We start from the raw sequence: 24,452 nt of genomic DNA, 5'->3' as shown, positions 1-24,452 counted from the left end.
AGAAGGTAAGTGTGACTATTTTTTTTTACAACCCTTTAACATATCCAAATCATGTCCTTGATTTTTTGTGTGTTCATATTGCTAATGCGACAAAAGTCACCAAGAGTCATCTCATTCCGATGGGATAAGGGGACATTTCCCCCCCATCTAGTTGAATTTTTGATATGTACATATGAATTTGTATTGATGGGCACATAGATACTTATCTTCTTTTCTAAAAAAAAAAAAAAAAAAAAAAAATACACACCCATTTAAAAATAATCAGTACCAGTATTTCTAATGGTATCGTATCAAGTTAAAAAAAAGTTTAGTATCGCCATCCCAAACAAATAATTGGCTCAGTTTGGAGGTGCTGACGGGGAGCGATGTTGTCTGCGCTCGACTGGCGCGGTCTGATGCGGCTGCGGTTACAGAAGCACTGACGTGTTCACAGAGCAGCAGCGCGACGCGCGGATCGGCAGCCGAGAGTGACACAGCGGCACAACCGGGTAAGAGAAACAGATTTCCTGCCATCGCACTCCTCTTATGAACCTCTAACAGGCACTCCGACTCTTAGAGTATGTTAATTGTCCGCCTAATGTTATTTTCCGCTCGTGGCATGACGATTGTAAAATTATATTTCCTATAAAATGCAGTAAAAGGTAGTGCTAGCAAAGTTTACCCCTCGCCTGCGTTCGGATTTCCCCGGAAGTGAGTTGTCCACTTTTGTGCGTGTCTGCTGGTCTTTGTAGTTCCTTCTCTATGCATTTCAACGACACATTTGCAATCGAAAACTACAACCAGTGAGTTTCCGCCGTGTTTTATGGTAGAATGGGAAGTGTAGTTTATAAGCCGTCGTCCGTGTTTTGTGTCAACGCAGAAGACCTGTTCTAGAAACTACATTAACCAGCATGCTTTACGCCTTAAAGGAATAAGCTACGGCTAACAAACCGATGCTAAATAGCAAATTAGCTTACAAGGTCTGACCACTATTCTTCTAGTTAGGTGGTTACATTAACATTAAGTTTATGAAATAAACATTGAGGTAAGTGTGTTGTTCTGGTTCACTAATGAGAACAGACTCCGAACAGATCTGTACCGGAACTAAAGCTAGTGACCATTTGCATACTTGCTGTAATAGACGCATCTGGACCAAGAACTGTAGGTTACTACAGTTTAATTGACATATAAATAAACATGTTGGTATTCACCACAATGAGGCATTAGTTTTCACTGTCGCTGAAAGATGAGGGAAATAAGGCTGATGAGCTGCTTTGAGGCTTCAGTCTTGAGCAGAGACACCAAGCCATTCATTTTATGCGCCGTTTTATTGAAGGTGATCTTGATTTAGGCTTATTATTTTACTCGAACTAGCTGTTGTTCATTGACGTGGTCGTTTTTTTGGACTTTGCCTCACATTATATCTGTCACACGGAGGCTTCCCCTGTTTTACTACCAGGAAATCAATTCCTTTAAGCGCACATGTAAGTGAATCGTATATTACCATTGACTGAAATAGGGAAATGCACTGATCCGCAGGGTAGATGATTTAGTCGTCAAATATTTAGATTTTTAACTTACGAAGCTAAACGTAATAGTACACCCCGCCTATGACATGTCATTCAGTCAGTACAGAGCAAATCAGGTGATCCAAAGAGAGAAAAATAACTGGATTCCTGATCTTTACATATATTTATATAAGAAGAAAGACATTTTAACAATAATTTTGTAAAATCCAAAGAAGCTTTACAGATCTCTATTGGAAAGAGTTAAAACAATGTTTTTCATGCTTGTTCATTGAACCATAAACAATTATTGCACATGAACCTGTGGAACGGTCCTAAAAGGGTTAGTTCACCCAAAAATGAAAAGTTCTGTCATTTATTACTCACCCTCATGCCGTTCCACACCCGTAAGACCTTCGTTAATCTTCAGAACGCAAATTAAGATAATTTTGTTGAAATCTGATATCTGAGTGAGGCCTTCATGACATTTCCTCTCTCAAGATCCATAAAGACATAAAAACATATTTAAATCAGTTCATGTGAGTACAGTGGCTCAATATTAATATTACAAAGAAACGAGAATATTTTTGGTGCGCCAAAAAGGACAAAATAGTGACTTATTTAGTGATGGCTGATTTCAAAACACTGCTTCAGGAAGCATCGGAGCATAATGAATCTTTTGTGTCGAATCATGATTTGGATCGCGTGTCAAACCGGAAAACTGCTCAAATCATGTGATTTTGGCGCTCCGAACCGCTGATTCGACACACTGATTCATAATGTCTGAAACTTCATGAAGCAGTGTTGAATAAAGGTCTTACGGGTGTGGAACGGCATGAAGGTGAGTAATAAATGACATTATTTTCATTTTTGGGTGAACTAACCCTTTAAGACACTAACAGTTTACAGGTGGTAGACTAGTGATCGACCGATTATTGATATATATATATATATATATATATATATTTTTTTTAGAACCGATACGGATAATTTGTGTTTATGTGCCTGATAACCGATATGCAGAACCGATATTTATTTACTGTTATACTTCTGTTTTTGACACGATTACAACACCACTGAACTGAACAAACCATTTTATTTATAACAATCACTCCTTCCTTGCATAGAAAACAAAACAAACTGTTACTAAACTGTTTTTGTTCAAAATTACTAGTCTTTCATGTTAATTTTGATCTTCATATTACAAAAATCATATTTATAAAAAGCATCAGCAGCAACACTAATGTTAACAGTAAGCAAAATAATGAATGTCTAATGTTTTCAAATGGAGAAAATAAGTTAAAGACAGGAGTCATGTCAACTTCATTTTAAACTACAATTTTAGTAGATTTATAAGCTGTTTAATAGGCTAAAGAGTGAAGAATAATTTGCTGGATAATGTGGACATTCTCTGGAATATTGGAATATGACAAACAAAACATCGTATTTTATTGGCATTTCTCAACTGGTATGTTATATCAGAATTATTAATAATGTCTTTGTCATTCTAGATTATGAAATATCTGCTGACAAAGCGCTGTTTATCTATGCATTTACACAGAACTATACTCAAACTGCGATCGCTCATGGAGATAATAAATAATTAATAATTTCCATAGAGTTGATGTTTATTAGCGAATTAATGGTTATATAGTAACAGTGATTTAAACAAGTGAATCTTGTTAAAAGTTACATGCGGTGACCTGGAGCATTTCCTGAGCGTCAACCCACTGAGTGAACAGCAAAATGCAGATGACTTCACGAGACTGATGATGAGCATAGATAACAGAGAGAGAATTAAATTCAGCGCTTTTATTTCCAACATGTGCTCATTCATGGCTGTATTATTTAATTCATGCAAAGTTGCATCTTTATTAGGACAGGAGGACTTGGCGGATTATCTTGTGTGACTCCGTGAGCTTGTAATTCTAATTTGTGCATTAATGGCTGTTATGTTAAATAAAGTTTACTATCAGGTAAGTATACTTTACCTGTGCACGCCGTTGTCTTGTCTCCCCTCAGATGCGCTGTAATGGCGATCCAGCGTGCAATTCTCAAAACACCCACAAGTTGGCGGCGTTTATCGGTAAATCCGTTATTACCAAACCGATATCCGATTATGGTAAAATGCTTAAATATCGGGAAAATATTGGTAAATCGTTATATCAGTCGATCTCTACTTAGGACACTTTAGAGATATTTATAGTGACACCAGAAGAAGGATGGCCAGCGTCCCTGATCACCTGAATATGTCATAGTCCTGCTGCAAGGCATGATGACTGCAGATGTGAACAGAGCTATAAACTGTAATGTCCATAATGAAATGGACAGATGATTGTCCTCGCAGTGACAAACTATGTGTAACCACATGTCCCCACAGACGTTTTCAATAACATATAAAGTGTCTTGGTAAACGAGTGGAGTGACGTCTCGCAGCAAGAGCTGGCAAATCGGCCTCAGTCCAGCAGGATGAGATGCACTGTAGTCCTTAAAGCAGCCGGTGGTCACATTAAATACTGACTGCTGCATTTTAATATTTGACCCCGCTCTGTTCAGAGATTCATTATTCAATTTCTGTTAAAATGTCTGTGAAATTTGCTCAGTTTATGTCCAAAGACTGTCTCAGTTGTTGTATCTTTTTATGTGAAGAGATATAGTAGACCATACACAATTCAGTAGGGCTGAAGAATAAAATATCCTGAATGAATGTCAGATTTTCCGTTTTTGGTTGGGTCTCAATAGGATTTCTAGAAATTGAGTAAAGGATTTATACATATGTATAAATAAAATATTTTTTTTAAGAATTTTTGATAAGGTATTGCTTCAAATCACTGCCTTAATAAGACATTAATTAGGGAAAATTAGAAAATAAAAATGATTAAAAACAAAATGAGAGCTTTATCACATTCCTTTTTTTTTAGAGTGATATTTTTAAATGAAGGCTCCACATACTAGTCATGCTAATTTTGCTACAGCTTAGAAATGAATGTATCAGATTGTAATTCTCCATGCTTTGGGCGCAAAACATTCGGAATTTGCATTGGTGTAGCTGTTCAACACCATTATAAGTTATATATATATATGAACAGTTATAATGTACAGAAAAGCATGCTTACAGTAGGATGGAACTGTGTAATTACACTTCTAAATGGTAGAATGATTTTCATGCAGTTTTGAATGTAGATTCGTGTAGACGCTGAGCTCACTGAAGAGATTTATATTGTGTTATTTCAGGGTCGTTAGGTAGAAAGGTTGTTTTTTTTTTTTTTTTTTTTTATATTTATCTGTAAATATAAAAATAGCATGCAAAAATAATCCTCTTTTCACTGAACCCTCATTATGTTCCTCCACATTCACAGACAGAATGCCAGAAGGAGACAGTGCTGGTGAATCCATCCATGGGAAACCATCAGCGATCGGAAACTTCTTTAAACGGCTCGGGCAGGTGAGGCTCTTGTAAATGCCACTGTCTGACTATTCAAGTCATTTTAACATTGAGTGTTTGGGTGGGCGATATGACCAAAATCTTATGTCACAATATATGAGTGATTTTATATATAGTAATGACTATAAAATGACTATAAAATGACATTTTTATATATATATAAAATATGTCATTCTTGCATTAAATAAGGTTTAAAATTCTTGTCACCAATTTCAATATCACAAAAAAAATACTAGCCTAAGTAAAAACAAACTCTCAAGCTTACAGAAAACAAGTAAAGAGTTGGTGATAATAAGAACAAAGAAAACTAATTACAATCAATAGGACAACAAACTACAGTAGAACAAAGTAGAACGTTTGTGCGCGTGCTTCAAAAGAGGGCTTATAATGAGTTACAAAGATACATAACAGCTACGACTGTGTACACTACTTGCTTTATGCAAGCACTATACAGGATTTACCCTATACATTATCGAGACAAATGGATAGGTGAAACAGCCACCCACAAATAGTCAATAAACAATGCATCAAGCTGTCTTTGAGTTCACATGAACAACGGTTAAAGTTACTCGTCAGGCTACAGAATTATACCAAAATTCCTCCGTTAAATTAGGTCTAATACATCGAGATTCACGCTGACCTATAACAACCCAGCCACAACACATAATTGCGAAAAACATGCCTCACCTTAACACAGGCCTGGGGTCAGTTTCCTTTGCTGTTCGAGTTAACATGTGCTAAACATGAGTGGAATTTGCACCGCAGTGCCCCCACACCTTGATGCTCATGACATGTATAGTTATCTTTATTGAAGTGAATTAGGTTTAAATCGCCATCATGCATGAATGAATGATATTTTTGCAATTTTACACATAATAATCCACGATGATCACATTACACAAAACTGAAATTGCACGTCAAAATAACACATTGTCAATATTATTTGAGACCTCCCAAAATTTCACAAATCACGTTTTCAGGGGAGCCCATGTCTTATTAAGGGGAGCTGAGCTCCCCCTAGCTCCCCCGTAGTTCGCACCCTGACGACACCGATGACAGCAGGATTATTAGGCTGCTGTCACTTTAAGACCAAATGCACGAATCCAGTATACTCTTATACATATGTTTTCTTTCTCAACTGTTTACGTTCAGTTAAGACGAGGGGTATGCGATATTGACAAAAAGTAATATCTCAGTACTTTCTGGGATTTTGTTGATGATGATGATCAGGCGATATTTTGCTGTGTGTTATTGTGCTGGTACCTTGGCAGGTTTAGGACTGCTGTGGCAGCTGACTCCTAAAGTTTCATATTTTGTGCGGTGGTTAGTTCGCAGCAATTATTACATTTAATCAATAAATTCAGTTAGAATAATATACCACATGGCTGTTACCAATCAAATGAAATAAGTATCAACAAAATCCGTCTTTGCAATGCAGTTGAAACACAGAAGCTGCATCTTGAGTGACGTTTAGATGTATTTACAAACTGTTTAATGCAGCTCAGAGGAGCCATAAATGCACTTAACCTGCAGATACAAATGCATAAATAATGTTTTGATGTTTTAAAATAAATGAAACACTGATGATATATGAAATGATTTTAAAATCAAAAAGATACTTCAAATATGAATACCAGTAGGTAGCAGCAAGTCAATGTTAATCAGCAAATCATTGAATCATTAACTTAACCAGTTCATTCAAATGGACTGATTCATTCAGTAACGAAACACCGCTGTGTGTTGCTCAGAGATGCAAATCAGTTCTGCCGTGTCTTTGTTTGGAACTATTTTTTGGCAGTGAAGTAGAGCAAAACATGTAATATTGTGTCTAAAATGCAAGTCACTTAATTGTTTTTTAAACTGTTGTATAATATCACATTTGCAATCGTGCTGATATTTGGGGGGCACTCTTTGTGTGAGGCTTAACTATATCATATGATATAAATGTTGTAAATCACGATAGATATAATATAAATGGAGTAAATCACGCAGTGAGAGCGTGCACTAAATGCGCACACGCAGTAGTCTGACCTAAACCAAAAAGACTGTCACACATGTTTTTGTTTGATTTTTGCAAAGTGAGGGACATACTTGATAATGTCATATTGCACATTGTTAAAACAACAATTATGATATTATTTAGACTATATGTATCACACACACCCCTTCTTAAAGGATTAGTTGACTTTCAAATGAAAATGAGCCTAAGCTTTACTCACCCTCAAGCCATCCTAGGTGTATATGACTTTCTTCTTTCTGATGAACACAATCAGAGTTATATTAATAAATATCCTGACGCATCCGAGCTTTATAATGGCAGTGGGCGGGACCAACGATTATGAAGCTGAAGAAAGTGCATCCATCCATCCGTCCATCATAAACGTACTCCACACGGTTCTGGGGGTTAATAAAGGCCTTCTGAAGTGAAGCGACGTGTTTGTGTAAGAAAAATATCCATATTTAACAGGTTATAAAGTAAAATATCTAACTTCCCCCAGACCGCCTTCCGTTTTCAACTTACGAAGAACTTGAATACAGAAGGTGTAGGACGTAGCTTAAGCATTTTGAACTGTAAGAGTCGTTACGGAAGGCGGTCTGGTGGAAAATGAACCCCCTGGAGCCATGTGGAGTACGTTTATGATGAATGGATGCAATTTCTTCAGTTTCATACTCGTTGGTCCCGTTCACTGCCATTATAAAGCCTGGACGCATCAGGATATTCATTAATATAACTCAGATTGTGTTCATCAGAAAGAAAAATATGTTTATTTGCACTACCGTTCACTTGCACTAAGCACAAGTGCCATATACTGTCAGGAAGTGAATTTACATGTTCACTCGGTGCATCGCCAGTGAAAATTGCTTGGATATGAACACAAAGACGTGACGAGAAACGTCTCAAAACGCTGGCGATAAGCATGCGATAATCGTCCCGTGTGCACAAGGTTTCAGACAGCGTGCACATATAGTGAAAGGAGTTCTCTTTCGCTGCTATTTGCACTTCAACAGTTTAAAATCACTTGTTTTTAAACCACAATGCTTAAAAAAAAAAGCATTTAAATGATAAGCTTTCATGACCATGCAGCACAGCAATGTCACGTGAGCGTAACCACGATAGAGATGATAGTCAAAAATCTCTACTGGCTGACTAATTTCTGCCGGTTTATCGTGCCTACTGGTATACTGCCCACCTCTGTTGAGTGTTGTTGGATAATGAGAAGTACTGTTTCTCTTTTAAATGCAGGTTTATCAGTCATGGTTGGACAAGTCGACACCGTTCTCAGCAGTCCGATGGGCGGTCACTCTTCTTCTAACGGCCATATATATGATCAGAGTATATATTCTACAGGTAAAAACACCATCTGTTTGGGAATGTTTGCACATGACTTCAATTTTAACTTTCATATATACTTTGACAATATGGGTAGAGTTATCATGCAGTTGTAGACTGATGATAATGTTCTTGTTGTGTAATTGTACCTTGCAGGTCTAGAAAGTTCATTTGATTTGAGTAACTGGTGCATTTTTTATCACAAAACATTAATCAAATGCAATGAAACATTTGTGTCTTTTATTAGGGCTGGTACATAGTCACATATGCTCTTGGGATCTACCACCTTAACCTCTTCATTGCTTTCCTCTCACCAAAAGTGGATCCCTCATTGCTTGATGATCCAGGTAAGACCGGCATTTAATAAGTGATCTTATTATCATCAGTGACATTTGCATCACTGAGATGATTTTTTTTCTTCCCCCTAATCGATGTGTCTCTTCACTAGATGAGGGTCCAGCACTACCCACAAAACAGAACGAAGAGTTCCGGCCGTTCATTAGGAGGTTGCCAGAATTCAAATTCTGGTGAGTTTTCACATTATGGGTGACATTTTAAGATCCCATGAAATGGCTTGATGAGTGGATTAACTTGATCCAGTGATGTGCAGAAATGAGCATAAATAGAGCCCAACATGGGCAGAATCCAGTGATAAAAATGAAATTTACTGTATAATACATAATGTTACAGAATTTGGCAAAATATGGATGAACAAAAAGTAGGGCTGTACACTTGGTCATTGATTAGTCATTTTTAATTATTCAGTTATTAGTCATTAAACTACTTAAGCTATTTAAATATGAATACGTCTGCCGTCTCGTTATACGAGGACATGAACTTCATCTCCAGAGCTGCTCTGAGAGTCACTTCACCAGCATTTCACCATTCATTTGATTAAACGATCATCAGATACACACAGAAACTCTATGGACTGCACTACAACCCAACAAAAAGTTTAACGTGAAGAAGTTATGACAGAAATGATTTCTGTTGTACTGTAGAATGCACTTCCCAAACTAATAATAACAATAATAAAAAGTTTATTTATACATCTTTTTTTTTAAGGATTACCACAATTACACAATCACTTTTTTCTTTTTTCTTTTTTTTAATAAACCTCTGTTGTTCGGAACTTTGTCGAAAATTTAAAAGAGCTGTTCAGATTTAATTTGATTGCATTTTAAAATATTAAATTGTTTTAATACAACAACTTCCTGTTTCAGGGCAGAAAAACAAATTTTGTCAGGCTGCCATGGGTGTTGCGAAGGCCTTTAGATTAGGCTGACCAAATATGATGTTTATCTGATAAAAATCTCTAGGAGAAGTTCGTTAAAGTACGTCTGAAAATGGCAAAAACTGCAAAATATTTGCAGAGAAAATTCAAAATATCTCTCTTCCTGTTGGGTTTACAGATTTTGGACTTTTTTTGTAAGTATTGGGCTATTGCATCTGTGTACCGAATTTCATAACTGTACGTGAAACGTTGCGCGAAGGGCGCTTAATTGAAATTTTGTAGGTGGCGCTATTGAGCCATTTTGCCACACCTAATTCAGAAACCCATATCAGACGTAAATTTTTAACACTTCTGACGTGTGTGCAACGTTTCATGAGTTTTCAAGCATGTTTAGGCCCTCAAAAATGTGATTCATTTCGAAGAAGAATTGACCGAACAATTACAATAGGATCACCACCGGTGCTCGGGCCTTAATTACAAATGTCTGCAAATTTATCACATTTTCTGATATATCAGTTGTCCACTATAAATATCTTTTGATTTAGTGCGTTACTGTTTTTTAAGGCTCTTGGCTTTACATATTTATTTAATTTTAGACATTAACCCAGGGTTTCCGCGGGGTCTTAAAAAGTCTTAAAAAGTCTAAAATTCTGAACTTTAAATTTAAGGCCTTAAAAAGTCTTAAAAACGGCCAGATTTTCATCCGAGGTCTTAAATTTCATTTAGTCAGGTCTTAAATTTTTTTTACCCATTTCCAGAAACGCTACCTGCTGAAAGTTATTACAAAGTAGCAAAAAAGTAGCGAGTCGTAGTTCTTTCTGGGGTATATTGGTGTTGGTATACGCGGTGATAAAACTACAAATCCCGTGATAAATGCAATACCTGCCCGCGAAATACGTCTGCGTCTCCTCAGAGTTTGTTAAAGTTCGGCTACGTGTGGAAAATGGGAAAGTGTACTTTCAACGAGACATGGCTAGATCACAGCGATTTCTGCTGTTGGTTACAAGCGATACCCAGCTCCAGGTACGAGGCTCACTGCAAACTTTCAAAAAAAAAAAAAAAAAAATCAATTAGAGAGTCTGGGTGTGAAGCGGTGTAAAGGCGCTGGAGTCACACGCCAGAGCGGAGAAACACAAGCTAGCCGCAAAATCCCTTCAGCGGACTCGGCCAATTAGCCTCACCACTGCCGTCGTCCTCCTCAATGCCTGGTTCCTCCGGTCTCCAGCGCAATATCATCACAGCTCCGTCGAACAACCTTCGGGGTACTTTTGGAGCGACTGACACATCGAAAGCCGAGGTGATTTGTATACTACACACGGTGACTAAACAAACACTACTCATTTAATAGCAACAGTGAGATTAGCGATCTCTTCCAAGTGATGTTCCCTAATTCAGTAATCGCGAAGCCGTTCTCTTGCGGGCCCAACAAGATCACTTATGTGGCGAGATTTGGATTGGGGGAGTTTATAAAGAGGGAATTGATTCGTACTCTTACCGGGCCGTGTGTCGTAACGTTCAATGAAAGCCAAAATCAGACCACCAGGCCATTGTTCTGGAACAATGGAATTGTTAAGTCGAGGTACCTGGGCTCACAGTTCATGGGACAGTGCGGGACACACACACACACACACACACACACACACACATACATACATACATATATCAGATAATCCATGTTAGATAGATACTCTAATTATCCCGAGGTAAGTATCTATCTATCTATCTAAAATGGATTATCTGGTGTGTGTGTGTGTGTGCTACATTGGTTGTTACATGGGTTGAAGTAGCCTGTTCAATCTTTATTAGGCTATTAATATGCTGTTTTGTAATGTAAATAAATATGAGATGAAATCTATTCTATTTGAGGGCAAGTTTGTTTTAGCCTATTTTCATTTTGGGCCTAAAGTTTTGGGCATTTGGCACATTGATGTGTGTGGAAGGTTACTAATGTGATTGCTTTATCTGTAAATTAAATTAATGCTTTTTCAATGACTGAATTCATTGAAATAAAATGATTTTTTCAGAATTTCTTTGATTTTAATATTTTTTGGTAATGCGTCGTGTAGGTCTTAAATTTCAATCTTTATGGTCTTAAAATGTCTTAAAAAGGTCTTAAATTTGACTTACTGAAACCTGCATAAACCCTGTAACCCCTGGTTTTACAGACAAGGCTTAAGCAAGTCCTAAACTAAAATGAATGTTTGAGCTGTTTTAACTGAAAGTAACTTACACTGACAGATCTTAAAATATGTCGGAGCCATTGTTTTGTCTTAAGATGCATACCAGTAATTTTTTTTTTTCAAGTGAACGTTTATAAAAGCTGATTAAAGGTGCTCTAAGCGATGTCACGCGTTTTTAGGCCAAAACATTTTTTGTCACATACAGCAAACATCCGCTAGCTGCCTGTCCCCTGAACACACTGTAAAAAACGTGGTCTCTGTAGTCGCCACAAGCTCCAAAAACGGCAACAAAAACAAACTGGTCCAGCCTGGACCACGAAACATAATAAACACGCTCCAGCCAATAACCGACAAGAATGATTTTAAATGCGCGTTCATCACTGTTTCAGGAAGCACGGAGGGGAGGGGAGGGGGAGGAGGAGGAGGAGGAGGAGGAGGAGGGAGGGTCTAGCTAGCCTCTGTTTTGTTTGACAACACTTTGAACGTCAACAGGAAGTTACTCCGCCCAGGATCGCTTAGAGCACCTTTAAATATCCTAATTGAACTAAGGCCTTATCCTGGCTTAGGCTAAAGGCCTTTGCACACTGAGTCTGAAATTCGCATGCGAAATTTTCGCACGTTAAAAAATAAATTCGACCTCACGTTATGTCACACTGCCTCCGAAACTTTCGTCCGTCAAAAAAACATTCGGATCAGGTTCAATTTTCTGTTTTTTTTCGCATCCGTGGCATGCATTTTGAGAGAAGTTTTGACAATTCAGAGTCACCGTACGCGAACGCAAAAATCCCGAATGCCATCTGACAAGTTGATCCACGTTGCCTACAGCACAAACCAGCAGCACTGTATGACAAACAACGTGCGCAATACAAAGACAGATTGTGCCAGTAGCAAAGCATCAAACTGAGCCACTGACATCCTGAAGTAAACTTTGAAACGCACGGGATAATGAGGTGAAACTCTCTTTTCTCTCTATGCAATCGCGAAATTGGATGGACCCAATATTTCCTCTTTTTAAGAAGAGAGGACAACTAAATCGTGCTCACTGCTTGAAGACTTCATTTTGTATTGTTTTGCGTTTTTTTTTTTTTTTTTTTTTTTTCTTCTTGCAACGCATTCATTAAAGCAGAACTAAGTAACTTTTTTTACCTTCATAAATAGTTTTCTAAGTCCTTATGATGGTTAATTGATTTGTAGTGGTGTGTTTGAGGCGAGCACTAACCCCCTCTGGCACGTCTACACCAGAATACAACACTTGCAAGTTGAGCTGCACCGACCCGACACAATCTCGCCTCATGTTCACGTTCACGCGAGAGTGACAAAATGCTTTACGGTAATTCAAAAACAATGTATATATTATGACTTTATAAGACAATTTTGAAAATTACCCACCTCCATCGAGATTTCTTGTACTGTATTTACAAAACTACTGCGCCGGTGAGCGTTGTAGTCGTTTTAGTCCAGAGCTGCGTATTTACGACAGTGTGATTCACTGAAGGAAACTGTAGGGGGAGCTTCGCAAATCTTACTGAGTTCCGCTTTAATATGCATCGGACTCAGTGTGCAAGGTCTCTGTGCGTGACGAATTTTTAGGATTACGAATATGAAAAAAGGCATGCGAAAATTTCTGACTCAGTGTGCAAAGGCCTTAAGCCCTTTCTGTGAAACCGGGCCTTAGTTTCCTTTATGTATGAATTACATAAATGTTGTATATTCCTTCCATGTGCTACGGTTAATGTGTTTATTGTTTTTTGGTTGACGTTTCAGGCATTCAGCGACGAAGGGCATCGTCATCGCTATGATTTGCACATTCTTCGACGCCTTTGACGTGCCAGTGTTCTGGCCCATCCTCGTAATGTATTTCATCATGCTGTTCTGCATCACCATGAAACGGCAGATCAAGGTTCGGCAATGGAAGCTTTTCTTTTTTGAGATTTTTCTGGCTCATATAGCTGAGCTGAGCAGTTATTAGCAGTGTTATCTTAAAACAGAGTTCCAGTGATGTAATGTTGTGCTGAATTGTCGAGATTTTGACACTGTTTTTGTTTCCTCTACAGCACATGATCAAGTATAGATACCTGCCCTTCACACATGGGAAGAGGACTTACAGAGGCAAGGAAGACACAGGGAAAACCTTTGCTAGTTAAAATTCCCTTTCCCGAAATTAAAGTTATTGATGAAGAATGGTGCGTAAAGGGGGTTGAGGTTTTTTTTTTTTTTTTTTTTTTTCTTTTTTCTTCTTCTGAATAAGAAAAAGCCAAGCCTGTTGAAACTTTTGATCGACATTGAGACTGTAATGATGCCTTTAAGCGTTTGGGGTTTGGGCCTTTTGAGAAATGCTGTTGAGAGCTTCTACACTGGCAAATTTTAATATATTTGGACAACTAAGTATGAGATTTGACTTTTTTTTTTGCTCAGTGGTCCCCATTCTTCTTCAAACCTAGAGGATTTGAGACTCATCTCCAGTATGGATTTTAAAAGGAAATGCAAATTTCATCATCATTCACTCATCCTCACGTCATTTCAAACCTGTATGACTTTTTCTCAGTGGAACACAAAAGGAGAAATTTTACAGAATGTCCCTGCTGCTCTTTTCCATACCTCTCATTTTATGGAAAATGGCAGCATGAAAATTTTGCTTAATATCCATTTTTTCTGTGTGTGTGTGTGTGTGTCACTGATGGAAAAAGTCATACTGATTTGGAACTAAATCAGGGTGAGAAACGAGTTTTGGTTGAACTATTTCCTGATTTATAATTTACAAACATGGGAATATAATATAAAATTGTGGGAAGTTTAATATTCAAACCATGGTACATTTGATGTCCTTCATCGATAATAACATTAGATTCAGTATTCAGACTAACGCAAGAAGCTTCCATGAAGAGAGAGGAGACATTATTGATCTTTGGGACTTAGTGGAGTTCCATCTTGCCACATGTTAATATTTGCCTTTTATGAACATTTATAATTCTCTTAATGTGCTGTAGCATTGTATTTAATTTTTGTACATAGTTGTCCACTTTAATCACATCCATTCGTGCTGTTTGTAAGTTATTCTTCAGTAGGTAAACTGTTTCAAACCCCCTCACTTTGTATGTCAGGATTTTTAAAGCAAGCCTGCATTCCATTAAAATATTGATACAAAAATACTGGCTGTATGTTTCTATCGTATAAGCATTCCCAATTAAAACTGTCTCTCTTTTTTCTTTTACAGAGGAAACATAAAGTTGAGTGCTTTAACTATTACAAATGGATGGAGAGGGTTGAAGGTTGATGTTCTTTTGTTTTTGTTTTTCTTTTTTTATTCCATTATTTTTTTTTTTTTTTTTTTTTTTTTTTTTCGTGCTGGGCCATAACAACTAGTATAGTTTTTTTTTTTTTTTTTTTTTTTTTTTTTAAAGGGCAAATGGAGAGAACTTCAGTAACTTCAATAAAAATTTGAGATGAGGATACATTTTCCCAATAAAGTGCAGTTTTTTTTGTTTGTTTGTTTGTTTTTTGGAGGGGGAGATATATATATAAAAAAATGTATAATGTATAATTTTTTAAAAAAATGGTTAGCATGTTTTTTTTGTTTTTGAAAATGCCATTTTTACTGTATTAAATTAATCTTCATCAAAACAAATTAATAGGTTTGTTAATTCCTAGGTTTGTAAAGACATTGCATGTTTTAGGTTTTCTTGTGCTGCTGGTTAAGAGAAAACAAGATGATTTTAATAACTAAGTGTAAATTTTTTCACTTCAAATGCTATTAAAAGGCTGTGTCCCTTCACTGCTTATTACTTTTTTTGTTTTTATTGTTTGTTTTTTTATAAGTTTAGTGAATAAATCAATTGCAGTGTGTTGATAATTCTGGTAACACTTTATTTTACAGTGTCCTTGTTACACGTGTTACATGTTATAATAATACCAACAGTAAATTATGCATAATTACATGCATTTAAACCAAACCCTAACCTTATAGTAAATACGTTATTAACTAATATTACTCAGCACTTAATTGTGTAATAACACTGTAACAAGGACAACTTAAAATAAAGGGTAACACTTTATTTTAGTGTCATTGTTACATATGTTACATGTAGTTACTGTCAGTGTTGGGGAAAGTTACTTTTAAAAGTAATAGCATTACAATATTGTGTTCCCAAAAAAGTAACTAATTGCACTACTTAGTTACTTTTTATGGAAAGTAGTGTTACATTACTTTTCCTCACCTGGGCTGGGCTGTTTGTTTGTTTTTATAACAACATAAAAGTTATATTTTTGGCGAATGTTAAGGCTCTTTCACACCAAAAGTGAAATGAATAAGCCTCAGGCTGAAGGAAATGAAAATTCATGCCTGAAGAGTAGAGGGCGCAGCTCAAACAAACCTTTCAGCTGTGATGCCATTTTATAATACAAAAGAATGTAAATGAGTAAATTATCATATTATGTATAGAACTAGTCTAGAATAACCATCATGTTTAAACACAACGCTTCGGCACTCCCGATTTCTTTCAACATTTGGACAGGAGAGCTGTCAGTCAATAAATGGGAAAACAAAGTAACTTGCGATACTTATTTGAAAAAGTAACTCTGATGTTTTGTTGTTAATTTAAAAGTAATGCATTACTTTACTAGTTACTTGAAAAAAGTAATCTGATTATGTAACGTGTTACTTGTAATTCGTTACTCCCAACGCTGGTTACTATAGTAGTAACTATAAATTGTGCATTACATGCAAATAACCCTAAACCAAACCCAAATCCTAACCCTAGAGCAAGTACATGTAGTTGCTTAATATTACTCAGTACATGAAGGTATAATTACAGTGTAACATAGACACCTTAAAATAAAGTGTTACCAAATAAAGTGTAATGTATTTCTGTATTATACTTGCAAGAGTGTTTGTTTGAGTCTGAATCTAAGATAAAGTGTAATGTAATAGATGCACTTTGTGCATTATATTCTGTATGTAGTAATATGAAAATTTGATAAACACGATCTTACAACATTTTGCATTTCCATTTACAGTACAGAAGCGCCCAAAAGACACTTGGGTTCCACCTAAAAATGCATGAATGTCATTGCATTAGATAACAAAACATCAAACCATCTGGCATCTGCAAACACATGATGCAGCGCTTTTCTCAGAACTGGGGTTTGTTATCTTTATTTTGAACAGGAAGGGAGCGTGGGATTAGATGTGCCGGTCGTTATAGTCATGCGAAGATATATAGGATCCATCTTACTAGCCCATACTCGAATAGCAAGTGTTAAGTTTTTTTTAATGCTAAAAACATTTGCCTGTCAAAGGTTTGATGTGTGTAATTTGACAGTGAATAAGTTAAATATGAGTAAATAAGATCAAATAATAGTCAACTAGACAAACCCTTAATCTTAAAGGGTTAGTTCATCCAAAAATGAAAATTCTGTCATTAATTACTCACCCTCATGCCGTTCCACACCCGTAAGATCTTCGTTAATCTTCAGAACACAAATTAAGATATTTTAGTTGAAATCCAATGGCTCAGTGAGGCCTGCATAGGGAGCAATGACATTTCCTCTCTCAAGATCCATTAATGTACTAAAAACATATTTAAATCAGTACATGTGAGTTCAGTGGTTCAATATTTATATTATAAAGCGACGAGAATATTTTTGGTACGCCAAAAAAACTAAATAACTACTTATTTAGTGATGGCCGATTTCAAAACACTGCTTCAGGAAGAATCGGAGCATTATGAATCAGTGTGTCAAATCAGCGGTTCGGAGCACCAAAGTCACGTGATTTCAGCAGTTTGGCGGTTTAATCGAATCATGATTCAGATCACGTGTCAAACTGCCAACAGCTGAAATCACGTGACTTTGCCGCTCCGAACAACAGATTCGATACACTGATTCATTTGTGCTCCAAAGCTTCCTGAAGCAGTGTTTTGAAATTGGCCATCACTAAATAAATCGTTATTTTGTTTTTTTGGCGCACCAAAAATATTCTCGTCGCTTTATAATATTAATATTGAGCCACTGTACTCACATGAACCGATTTAAATATGTTTTTAGTACATTAATGGATCTTGAGAGAGGAAATGTCATTGTTTCCTATGTAGGCCTCACTGAGCCATTGGATTTCAACAAAAATATCTTAATTTGTGTTCTGAAGATTAACGAAGGTCTTATGGGTGTGGAACGGCATGAGGGTAAGTAATAAATGACAGAATTTTCATTTTTGGTTGAACTAACCCTTAAATGGTCTTCCACTCCTTGCACTCACTTTCTGACTTTGTGGTATTGTACATTTTCCTGTAGGGGGCAGCAATGCCACAGACACCGTGTCGTTATGGCAAGTGCATGGAATAAGAGCTTTTATCCATTATATGCATTTATGATACATTTTGCGACGATTCATTCATTAAATTTGACATATGTTAAAATTCAATTGTGATGTTATTCTCCAGGGATAGAATTTTTCCTCTGTAGACAGCCTATATTTTAGAGACCATCCAGGGCTGTACAGAGATACCAAATGTTTGGAGGTGTAACCATGACAACTCCCTCTCCTTGGTCTTTAAAAATGACTGACATTCACTGAATGATTAAATTCAGCACTCTTATGGAAAAAAAAAAAAAAATGTTTCTAATGCTTAATTAAAGCGTTAGTTCACCCAAAAATGAAAATAATGTTGTTAATTACTCACCCTCATGTTGTTCTAAACCCGTAAGACCTTTGTTCATCTTCAGAACACAAAGTAAGATATTGTTGATGAAATCTGATGGCTCAATGAGGCCTCTATTGAGAGCAAAGCCATTCAAACTCTCATAAAGCTACTAAATACATATTTGAAACAGTTCATGTGAGTTCAGTGATTCTATCTTAATATTATAAAGCGACAAGAATACTTTTTGTGCGCCAAAAAAAACCAAAAAGATTTTTTAACAATATCTATATGGGCCGATTTTTTAAAACACACTGTTTCAGAGCTTTACGAATCGAATCAGTGAATCGGAGCGCCAAAGTCACGTGATTTCAGCAGTTTAGCCGTTTGAAAGGAGATCCGAATCACTGATTCGAAACAAAAGATTCATAAAGCTCAGAAGCAGTGTTTTGAAATCGGCCCATCACTATATATTGTTAAAGTTATTATTTTGTTTTTTTGGCGCACAAAAAGTATTCTTGTCGCTTTATAATATTGAGACAGAACCACTGAACTCACATGAACTGTTTCAAATATGTTTTTAGTACTTTTATGGATCTTTAGAGTTTGAATGGCTCTCAATAGATGCCTCACTGAGCCATCGGATTTCATCAACAATATCTTAATTTGTGTTCTGAAGATGAATGAAGGTCTTACGGCTGTAGAACGACATGAGGGTGAATAATAAATGACATTATTTTCATTTTTGGGTGAACTAAAGGTGCGTTCACGCGGCCTCGTAATTCCTGTAGTTACGAGATTCTAGCTTGTAAAAAGCGTTCACGTCCTCGTAGAGATCGTAATTACAGCTTGTAAGCTGGGAGTTTTCTGAAAGCTCCCACATGTACCACGTGGCCGCTGTACCACCTGACCGCTGTAGATTCATTTAGGCGTTGATAGTGGTGCCATGGAAACGCTTAATTCCCAGTCAAAGAACGTGAACAGCTCCGAATATAACGTCACGTGTTGTCATTTCAAGATACCGGTAAATACGAGGTGACGTGAACGCAGCTTTACCCTTTAATAATAACGACATAAAAATGTCGCGTGTGTATTTGATGCCCTCTAGTGGCTCTTATTGGACACGCACGTGCGCGTCCCCGCTGACGTAACCGCGTTCTGTTAAACTACATCTACCAGAGCTTCACTGACTGTAGACGACCGAGTCCATCCTAACACGCGATTTATTCTCGTTCTTATTTTATATATAACCGTTTCCTTAATTTAACCTCGTCAGCAGACAATGGTCGAACACTATTATTCACTTTGCTTAGTGAAAACCCCATCGAACCGGCTGTTTCCCTGCGTATACGTTGCACTTCCGGGTTTTCGGGCAAGCGTCTTTTCTGAGGATCAGCTGTGAAGATTGAATGAGCAAACGGTGAGGAGAGAGCGACTCCTGAATGCTGGGCTGCCGATAATCGTTGCTGAATAGCAAGTGCATAACAAAAGACAGCGTGGACTCCTGGATAAAGCTGCTTCCCTGCTGTCTTGTTTATGGAGCTGGCAGGAGTGCGTTGGCACTCATCAGATATGTTATTATAAGCTGTTGTTATTGGTACAGAAGTATGAAGATATGTCAATGGTGACTCATCCTACTGGTCTGATAACCGACTCATTTTCATGCAGTTGAGTTGTTTCGGATCTCTAACACTTGGTTTAGTTTAACGCAGCCTGTGTTGATACTGTGATGAGGGTCCGCTGAGCTCGCCTGTTCCCCGGAGTCTCTAACTGGACTGTATTACATTAAGAGATTAAAGCGCTTTTAGATCATTTCTGCATCTCACCGACTGTCAACCTTTGTTTGGATCTGGAGAACACGCGAGAGTCTGTTTGTTTTTCATGATTTAATGAAAAAGTGTTGCTGGTTGGACAATGAAGAAGTTCTTCGATACCCGACGGGAGATGGTGAGCTCCGGGCCCGCGATTGGAGCCGGTGCGGGAGGCAGCGCGGCGTCCGGCGCGTTTATCGGACGCGTTTTCTCCATTGGACGATATCAAGTGACCGTGGAGGAGACTGTAGCGGAGGGTAAGCGACTTTATGCTTTCATATGGACAAATATTGAATTAAATGTGTGTACTGGTGCTGCTTTTACGGTCCATGTCTGTATAAATAACGATGCCTTATGAATGACTCCGAGCCTCTGTCGTCACTCGTCTCAGTCATGCGTCATCTTAATATTTGCTGACTGCATGTAGTGAGGCGTGCTGCCTCAGCAGAGGAGGTTTCTTTTAATATTTAACACCAAAATGAAAATTTGTTGATCATTTACTTATCTTTGTGTTGTTGCAAACCCATAAGATATACTTTTTTTCATGGAAGTCAAAAGGAGAAGTTTGGCAGAATGTCGACGCTGCTCTTTTCCAAAAGAATGAAAGCGAATGGAGATCGGAAATGTCCAAAAGTGACAAAAAACATCTTAAGACTACTATTAAAGGTGCAATATGTAAGAATTTTGCAGTAAAATATCCAAAAACCACTAGGCCAGTGTTATATATTTTGTTCACTTGAGTACTTACAATATCCCAAATGTTTGCAACGATTTGTAAATTGTGAGAAAATTGCAATTTTATCCAAGGCTCCGGGACATGTGAGGAGTCGCTGGTCAATTGCGTCATTCCCACGTTACCCTCGGTTTCCGGATTTATTTTGTAGAAACCATGGAAACACGAAAGACGCTTTGATATTTACATGTTTTAATAGACAAGGGAACAACTGTTTTGATATATTTATCGACTGAAAACTAATTATTGTTATATAGCTCAACACGTTTAGTCTTATTGTTTAAAGCTAATTTTCTTGATTTATTTGCGATTAGTACCATGCTTTACCACGCCTCAGAGAAAAACACAATTTTGTGAAGTAGCTAACAGCATAATCAGATGCAGCTTTATTTTTAGTAACAGTAATACAGCATTTTCTCCATCATACAATACTTTTTAAAATTAATTGCATGCCATTTATCAACACAAGCCATTCAGAATTTATTAATATGATATTCTAATATCGATCGATCTGCCTTACTGCAGTGTGTAACAAATGTCTCACAGCAGCCGCTGAGCGAACGCACAGAGTAACATTATAACATTTTCAACACACTCAAATGTATCTAATATGATAAACAGAGCTGCGTTCCCTCATACTCATGATCGGAAAAGTGGAAGCGGCGCCGGCGACTGTGACATAATAAAAGTCCTGCTGCTCGTGAGGCGTGTGTTGCACAATCGCTCCAGCAGCCTCGTTCAGCTCCACAACACTCGGTCCTGCTCTGCTTCATACTACAGTAAAGTTAATAATCACATCCATGAACATGATTTCTTCCCGAGTCCTATCCCGATTGTTTTCCACCGGCCGTTGAGGTGAAGACCACATGACCCAAGATTCCGCACTCAAACTTGCAGTCATCAAGCTACGCCTTTGTTTTGAATAGGCCTCTAGCGACCTCTAGCGGACAGAAAATATTACATATTGCACCTTTAAAGTAACCAAAAATGACTTGTACATTTGTATTACAAGTATTCTGATAGTTTTATGTGAGGAACGGTCTGAAATTTAAATTATTATTCACTGAAAATCTTGCCCCAAGTCTGCATCAACTGTCAACAGCAGGTTATATATATTCCTATTAAATATGAGATGTGAGAATATGAGATATATAAAGTTAAAAAATTAGCCTGAAACCCCCCCCCAAAAAATTGATTGGTAAATGAAAATAAAAATCATTAAAATCATTATTCACTGAAAATCTTGCCTAAGTCTGTACATATCCAACTGTCAACAGCAGGTTTGATGCCAAACTTTATTGGCTCTTGTGTGTTTTGTAATGCAAATGTGTGTTATATATATTTTTTTCCTGGAGGACATTAGAGAAATTTGTTTCACAGGCACACTTTGTGATCTTAATCACATCCGAATCTGCCATGTAAAACTTCCAGAGCAAATTACTGTTTCTAACTTAATGGTCCTCTGAGAAATCTCATCCCATCCGAATGCGAATATGTGTGATTGCTGAAGTTGTATCATCCTAACGCTTCTCCTCTTGTGTTTTTTGACCTACCTGAGCTACCATTTGCGCATCTTCCACATGCCTTCATTTTAATATGGATGGTATCTTATGAAAATTTTTTTATAAAATTAATAAATAGAGCTCTGCTAACATATGTGAGTTTATTATAAACAGCCACTACTATAAACTCTTTTGAATTTATTTAAATGTGTTTTTTAATATATAAAAAATTAAAATTATATAAATAAATAATTCATTAAAAAACATATACGTCATACATGATGCATGCAAGCATAGCACATGACCCTCTGTAATGTCCACGTCTAGAAATCTCAAACGTCGCTTTAATGTTGTTCCAAACCCAGATGACTTACATTTTGCCATGGAACACAAAAAAAGATATTAGAGGAGCATATATGTCAGAAATTCCTTTAAAAACTATGCGTTTACCAGGGTTTCTGGAACTGTGCATGGAAAGTACTGAATGCACAGGATGCATTACATGAGTCATCAGCTTTAAGTCTCTTAAGCAGATTTGAAGTCATTCCCCCTGCTGATGCACTGAGATGTTAGCAGACGAATCCTAATAGGGCCTCGTAATCAGGGCATCAGGAACTCAAAACTAGTTATGGTGTGAGAGAAATTTCAAGCTACGTCTTAGAGTTACAAAGGATGAACTGTCCCCCAACTCACCATGTAATGCAGATGATATTATCAAGGCTGAGAGACAGAACCGACTGTCATATGTTCATGTCTTGACCTCAATGCATAGAGACTTCTGAACGCCTTACACAAGTCATCTCTGTTATTGCCTGTAAGCACATTTGGAGTCACTGTGTCTCATGGGAGACCTGAGGCATCCTGGCATTAAAAAAAAAAGAGTCTACATCCGAGTGAGAATTTTGTATGTGATAATTCAGTATTCAATAATGTGTTTTTGTCCGTGAAGGGATTCACTTCAAAGTTACATTTTGCCACAAAATATGTTTCCATTTTGCATTAGAGACACATGCATTGTGATGTCCTTCTCAGACCCTTGTGCTTTATAACCATATCAACCTAATATTTTCTTACAAACTTTGAACTGCTGCTTCTGTGTGTTTCAACAAAACAGGTTTTTGATGTAAAATCTGGGGTTGATTTTGTCTTTCATTCCACTACCATTCCAGTCAAGCTTATTTGGAAATTTAGAGACACCTCTTAAAGGGATAGGTCGCCCAAAAATGAAAATTCTTTCATGATTTAAAGGGATAGTTCACAAAAAAAATAAAATAAAATTATTCCATTATTTCACCCTCAAGCTATCCTAGGTGTATATGACCATCTTCTCTCAGACAAACACAATCAGAGTTATATTAAAAAATATCCTGGCTCTTCCAAGCTTTATAATGGATGGCGCTCATGATTTTGAAGCCCAAAAAAGTACATTCATCCATCATAAAAGTAATCCAAATGGCTCCAAGGAGTTAATAAACGCCTTCTGTAAGAAAAATATTCATATTTTCAACTTTATGAATCATATTAACTAGCTTCTGACTAGGGCTGGGCGATATATCGCATGCAATTGTCACGCGCATTTCGTCAGTAAAGCCGGTTCCCTGATTACCGCTAAATCGCCATCACCTGCTTTCAAATGGAGCGGCATTTAATAGACAGAGCCATAGTTCACTGACAAGCTACGCAATATCGCGTTCATTATCGCAGATGAATCACCTTCGATAATGAACGCGATATTGCGTCGCTTGTCAGTGAACTATGGAATCGCATGCGATATATCGCCCAGCCCTACTTCTGACAAACATCCATACACAAGTCAACTTATGGCAGAAGCATAACCTCTGACGTAGGATGTAGAAGTATCATAAGCTTAGATGCCTCTCGCGTTTCAAACAAATAGGGCTGTGCAACAAACTCAAGCTCCTCTTCTCTTATATTGAAATCCTCCAACATTTCTCTTTAAAAATTCTCATTTTAGACTTTTAATTCATGACCGGAGTTTTGTTTTGCTCTATCCTCTACGCTTCCACGTTCGTCATTACGTCAGTTGACTTGCTTACAAATGTTTGCTGGAAGCTGGTTATTATAGTTTATGAAATT

At 37.2% G+C, this 24,452-nt stretch overlaps 2 protein-coding genes across 22 annotated transcripts in view; both read left to right on the top strand.

Moving 5' to 3' along the window:
- The first annotated feature begins 333 nt into the window (after positions 1 to 333).
- rer1 (retention in endoplasmic reticulum sorting receptor 1) lies at positions 334 to 15,446 on the top strand. 4 transcript variants are annotated; one of them, XM_048210698.1, is made up of 8 exons: positions 334 to 488; positions 4,844 to 4,929; positions 8,174 to 8,278; positions 8,508 to 8,607; positions 8,709 to 8,787; positions 13,439 to 13,574; positions 13,729 to 13,783; positions 14,889 to 15,446. In XM_048210698.1, exons 2-8 carry the CDS (start codon positions 4,849 to 4,851, stop codon positions 14,897 to 14,899), a joined length of 567 nt encoding a protein of 188 aa, XP_048066655.1. In that variant the 5' UTR covers positions 334 to 488; positions 4,844 to 4,848; the 3' UTR covers positions 14,900 to 15,446. The 4 variants fall into 4 exon arrangements, with proteins under 4 accessions (XP_048066655.1, XP_048066653.1, XP_048066652.1 ...); XM_048210696.1 differs by having other exon boundaries at positions 335 to 488; positions 13,729 to 13,857; XM_048210695.1 differs by having other exon boundaries at positions 335 to 488; positions 13,729 to 15,446.
- Positions 15,447 to 19,359: 3,913 nt separating this feature from the next.
- aak1a (AP2 associated kinase 1a) overlaps positions 19,360 to 24,452 on the top strand; it is a 72,984-nt gene continuing 67,891 nt past the window's right edge. For 6 of the 18 annotated variants that reach the window (XM_048210682.1, XM_048210677.1, XM_048210681.1 and 3 more), the window contains exon 1: positions 19,362 to 20,377. In XM_048210682.1, the coding sequence (XP_048066639.1) occupies positions 20,224 to 20,377 (154 nt within the window). In that variant the 5' untranslated portion in view covers positions 19,362 to 20,223. Of the gene's footprint in view, positions 20,378 to 24,452 lie in introns of all 18 variants that reach the window. The other 12 variants (XM_048210685.1, XM_048210683.1, XM_048210686.1 and 9 more) reach the window with 6 other exon arrangements.

Source organism: Megalobrama amblycephala, linkage group LG12, assembly GCF_018812025.1.
Source record: "Megalobrama amblycephala isolate DHTTF-2021 linkage group LG12, ASM1881202v1, whole genome shotgun sequence".
Classification (NCBI taxonomy): Eukaryota; Metazoa; Chordata; class Actinopteri; order Cypriniformes; family Xenocyprididae; genus Megalobrama; species Megalobrama amblycephala.
Note: the sequence above shows the minus strand (reverse complement) of the source record. Positions and strands in the feature narration are given on the sequence as shown.

Excerpts from the sequence above, each read along its gene's own strand:
- rer1 (XM_048210696.1), top strand. The coding sequence starts at position 4,849 with ATGCCAGAAGGAGACAGTGCTGGTGAATCCATCCATGGGAAACCATCA. Across the intron at positions 4,930-8,173 it reads TCTTTAAACGGCTCGGGCAG|GTTTATCAGTCATGGTTGGA; the intron begins GTGAGGCTCTTG and ends TTTTAAATGCAG. Across the intron at positions 13,575-13,728 it reads CCATGAAACGGCAGATCAAG|CACATGATCAAGTATAGATA; the intron begins GTTCGGCAATGG and ends TTTCCTCTACAG.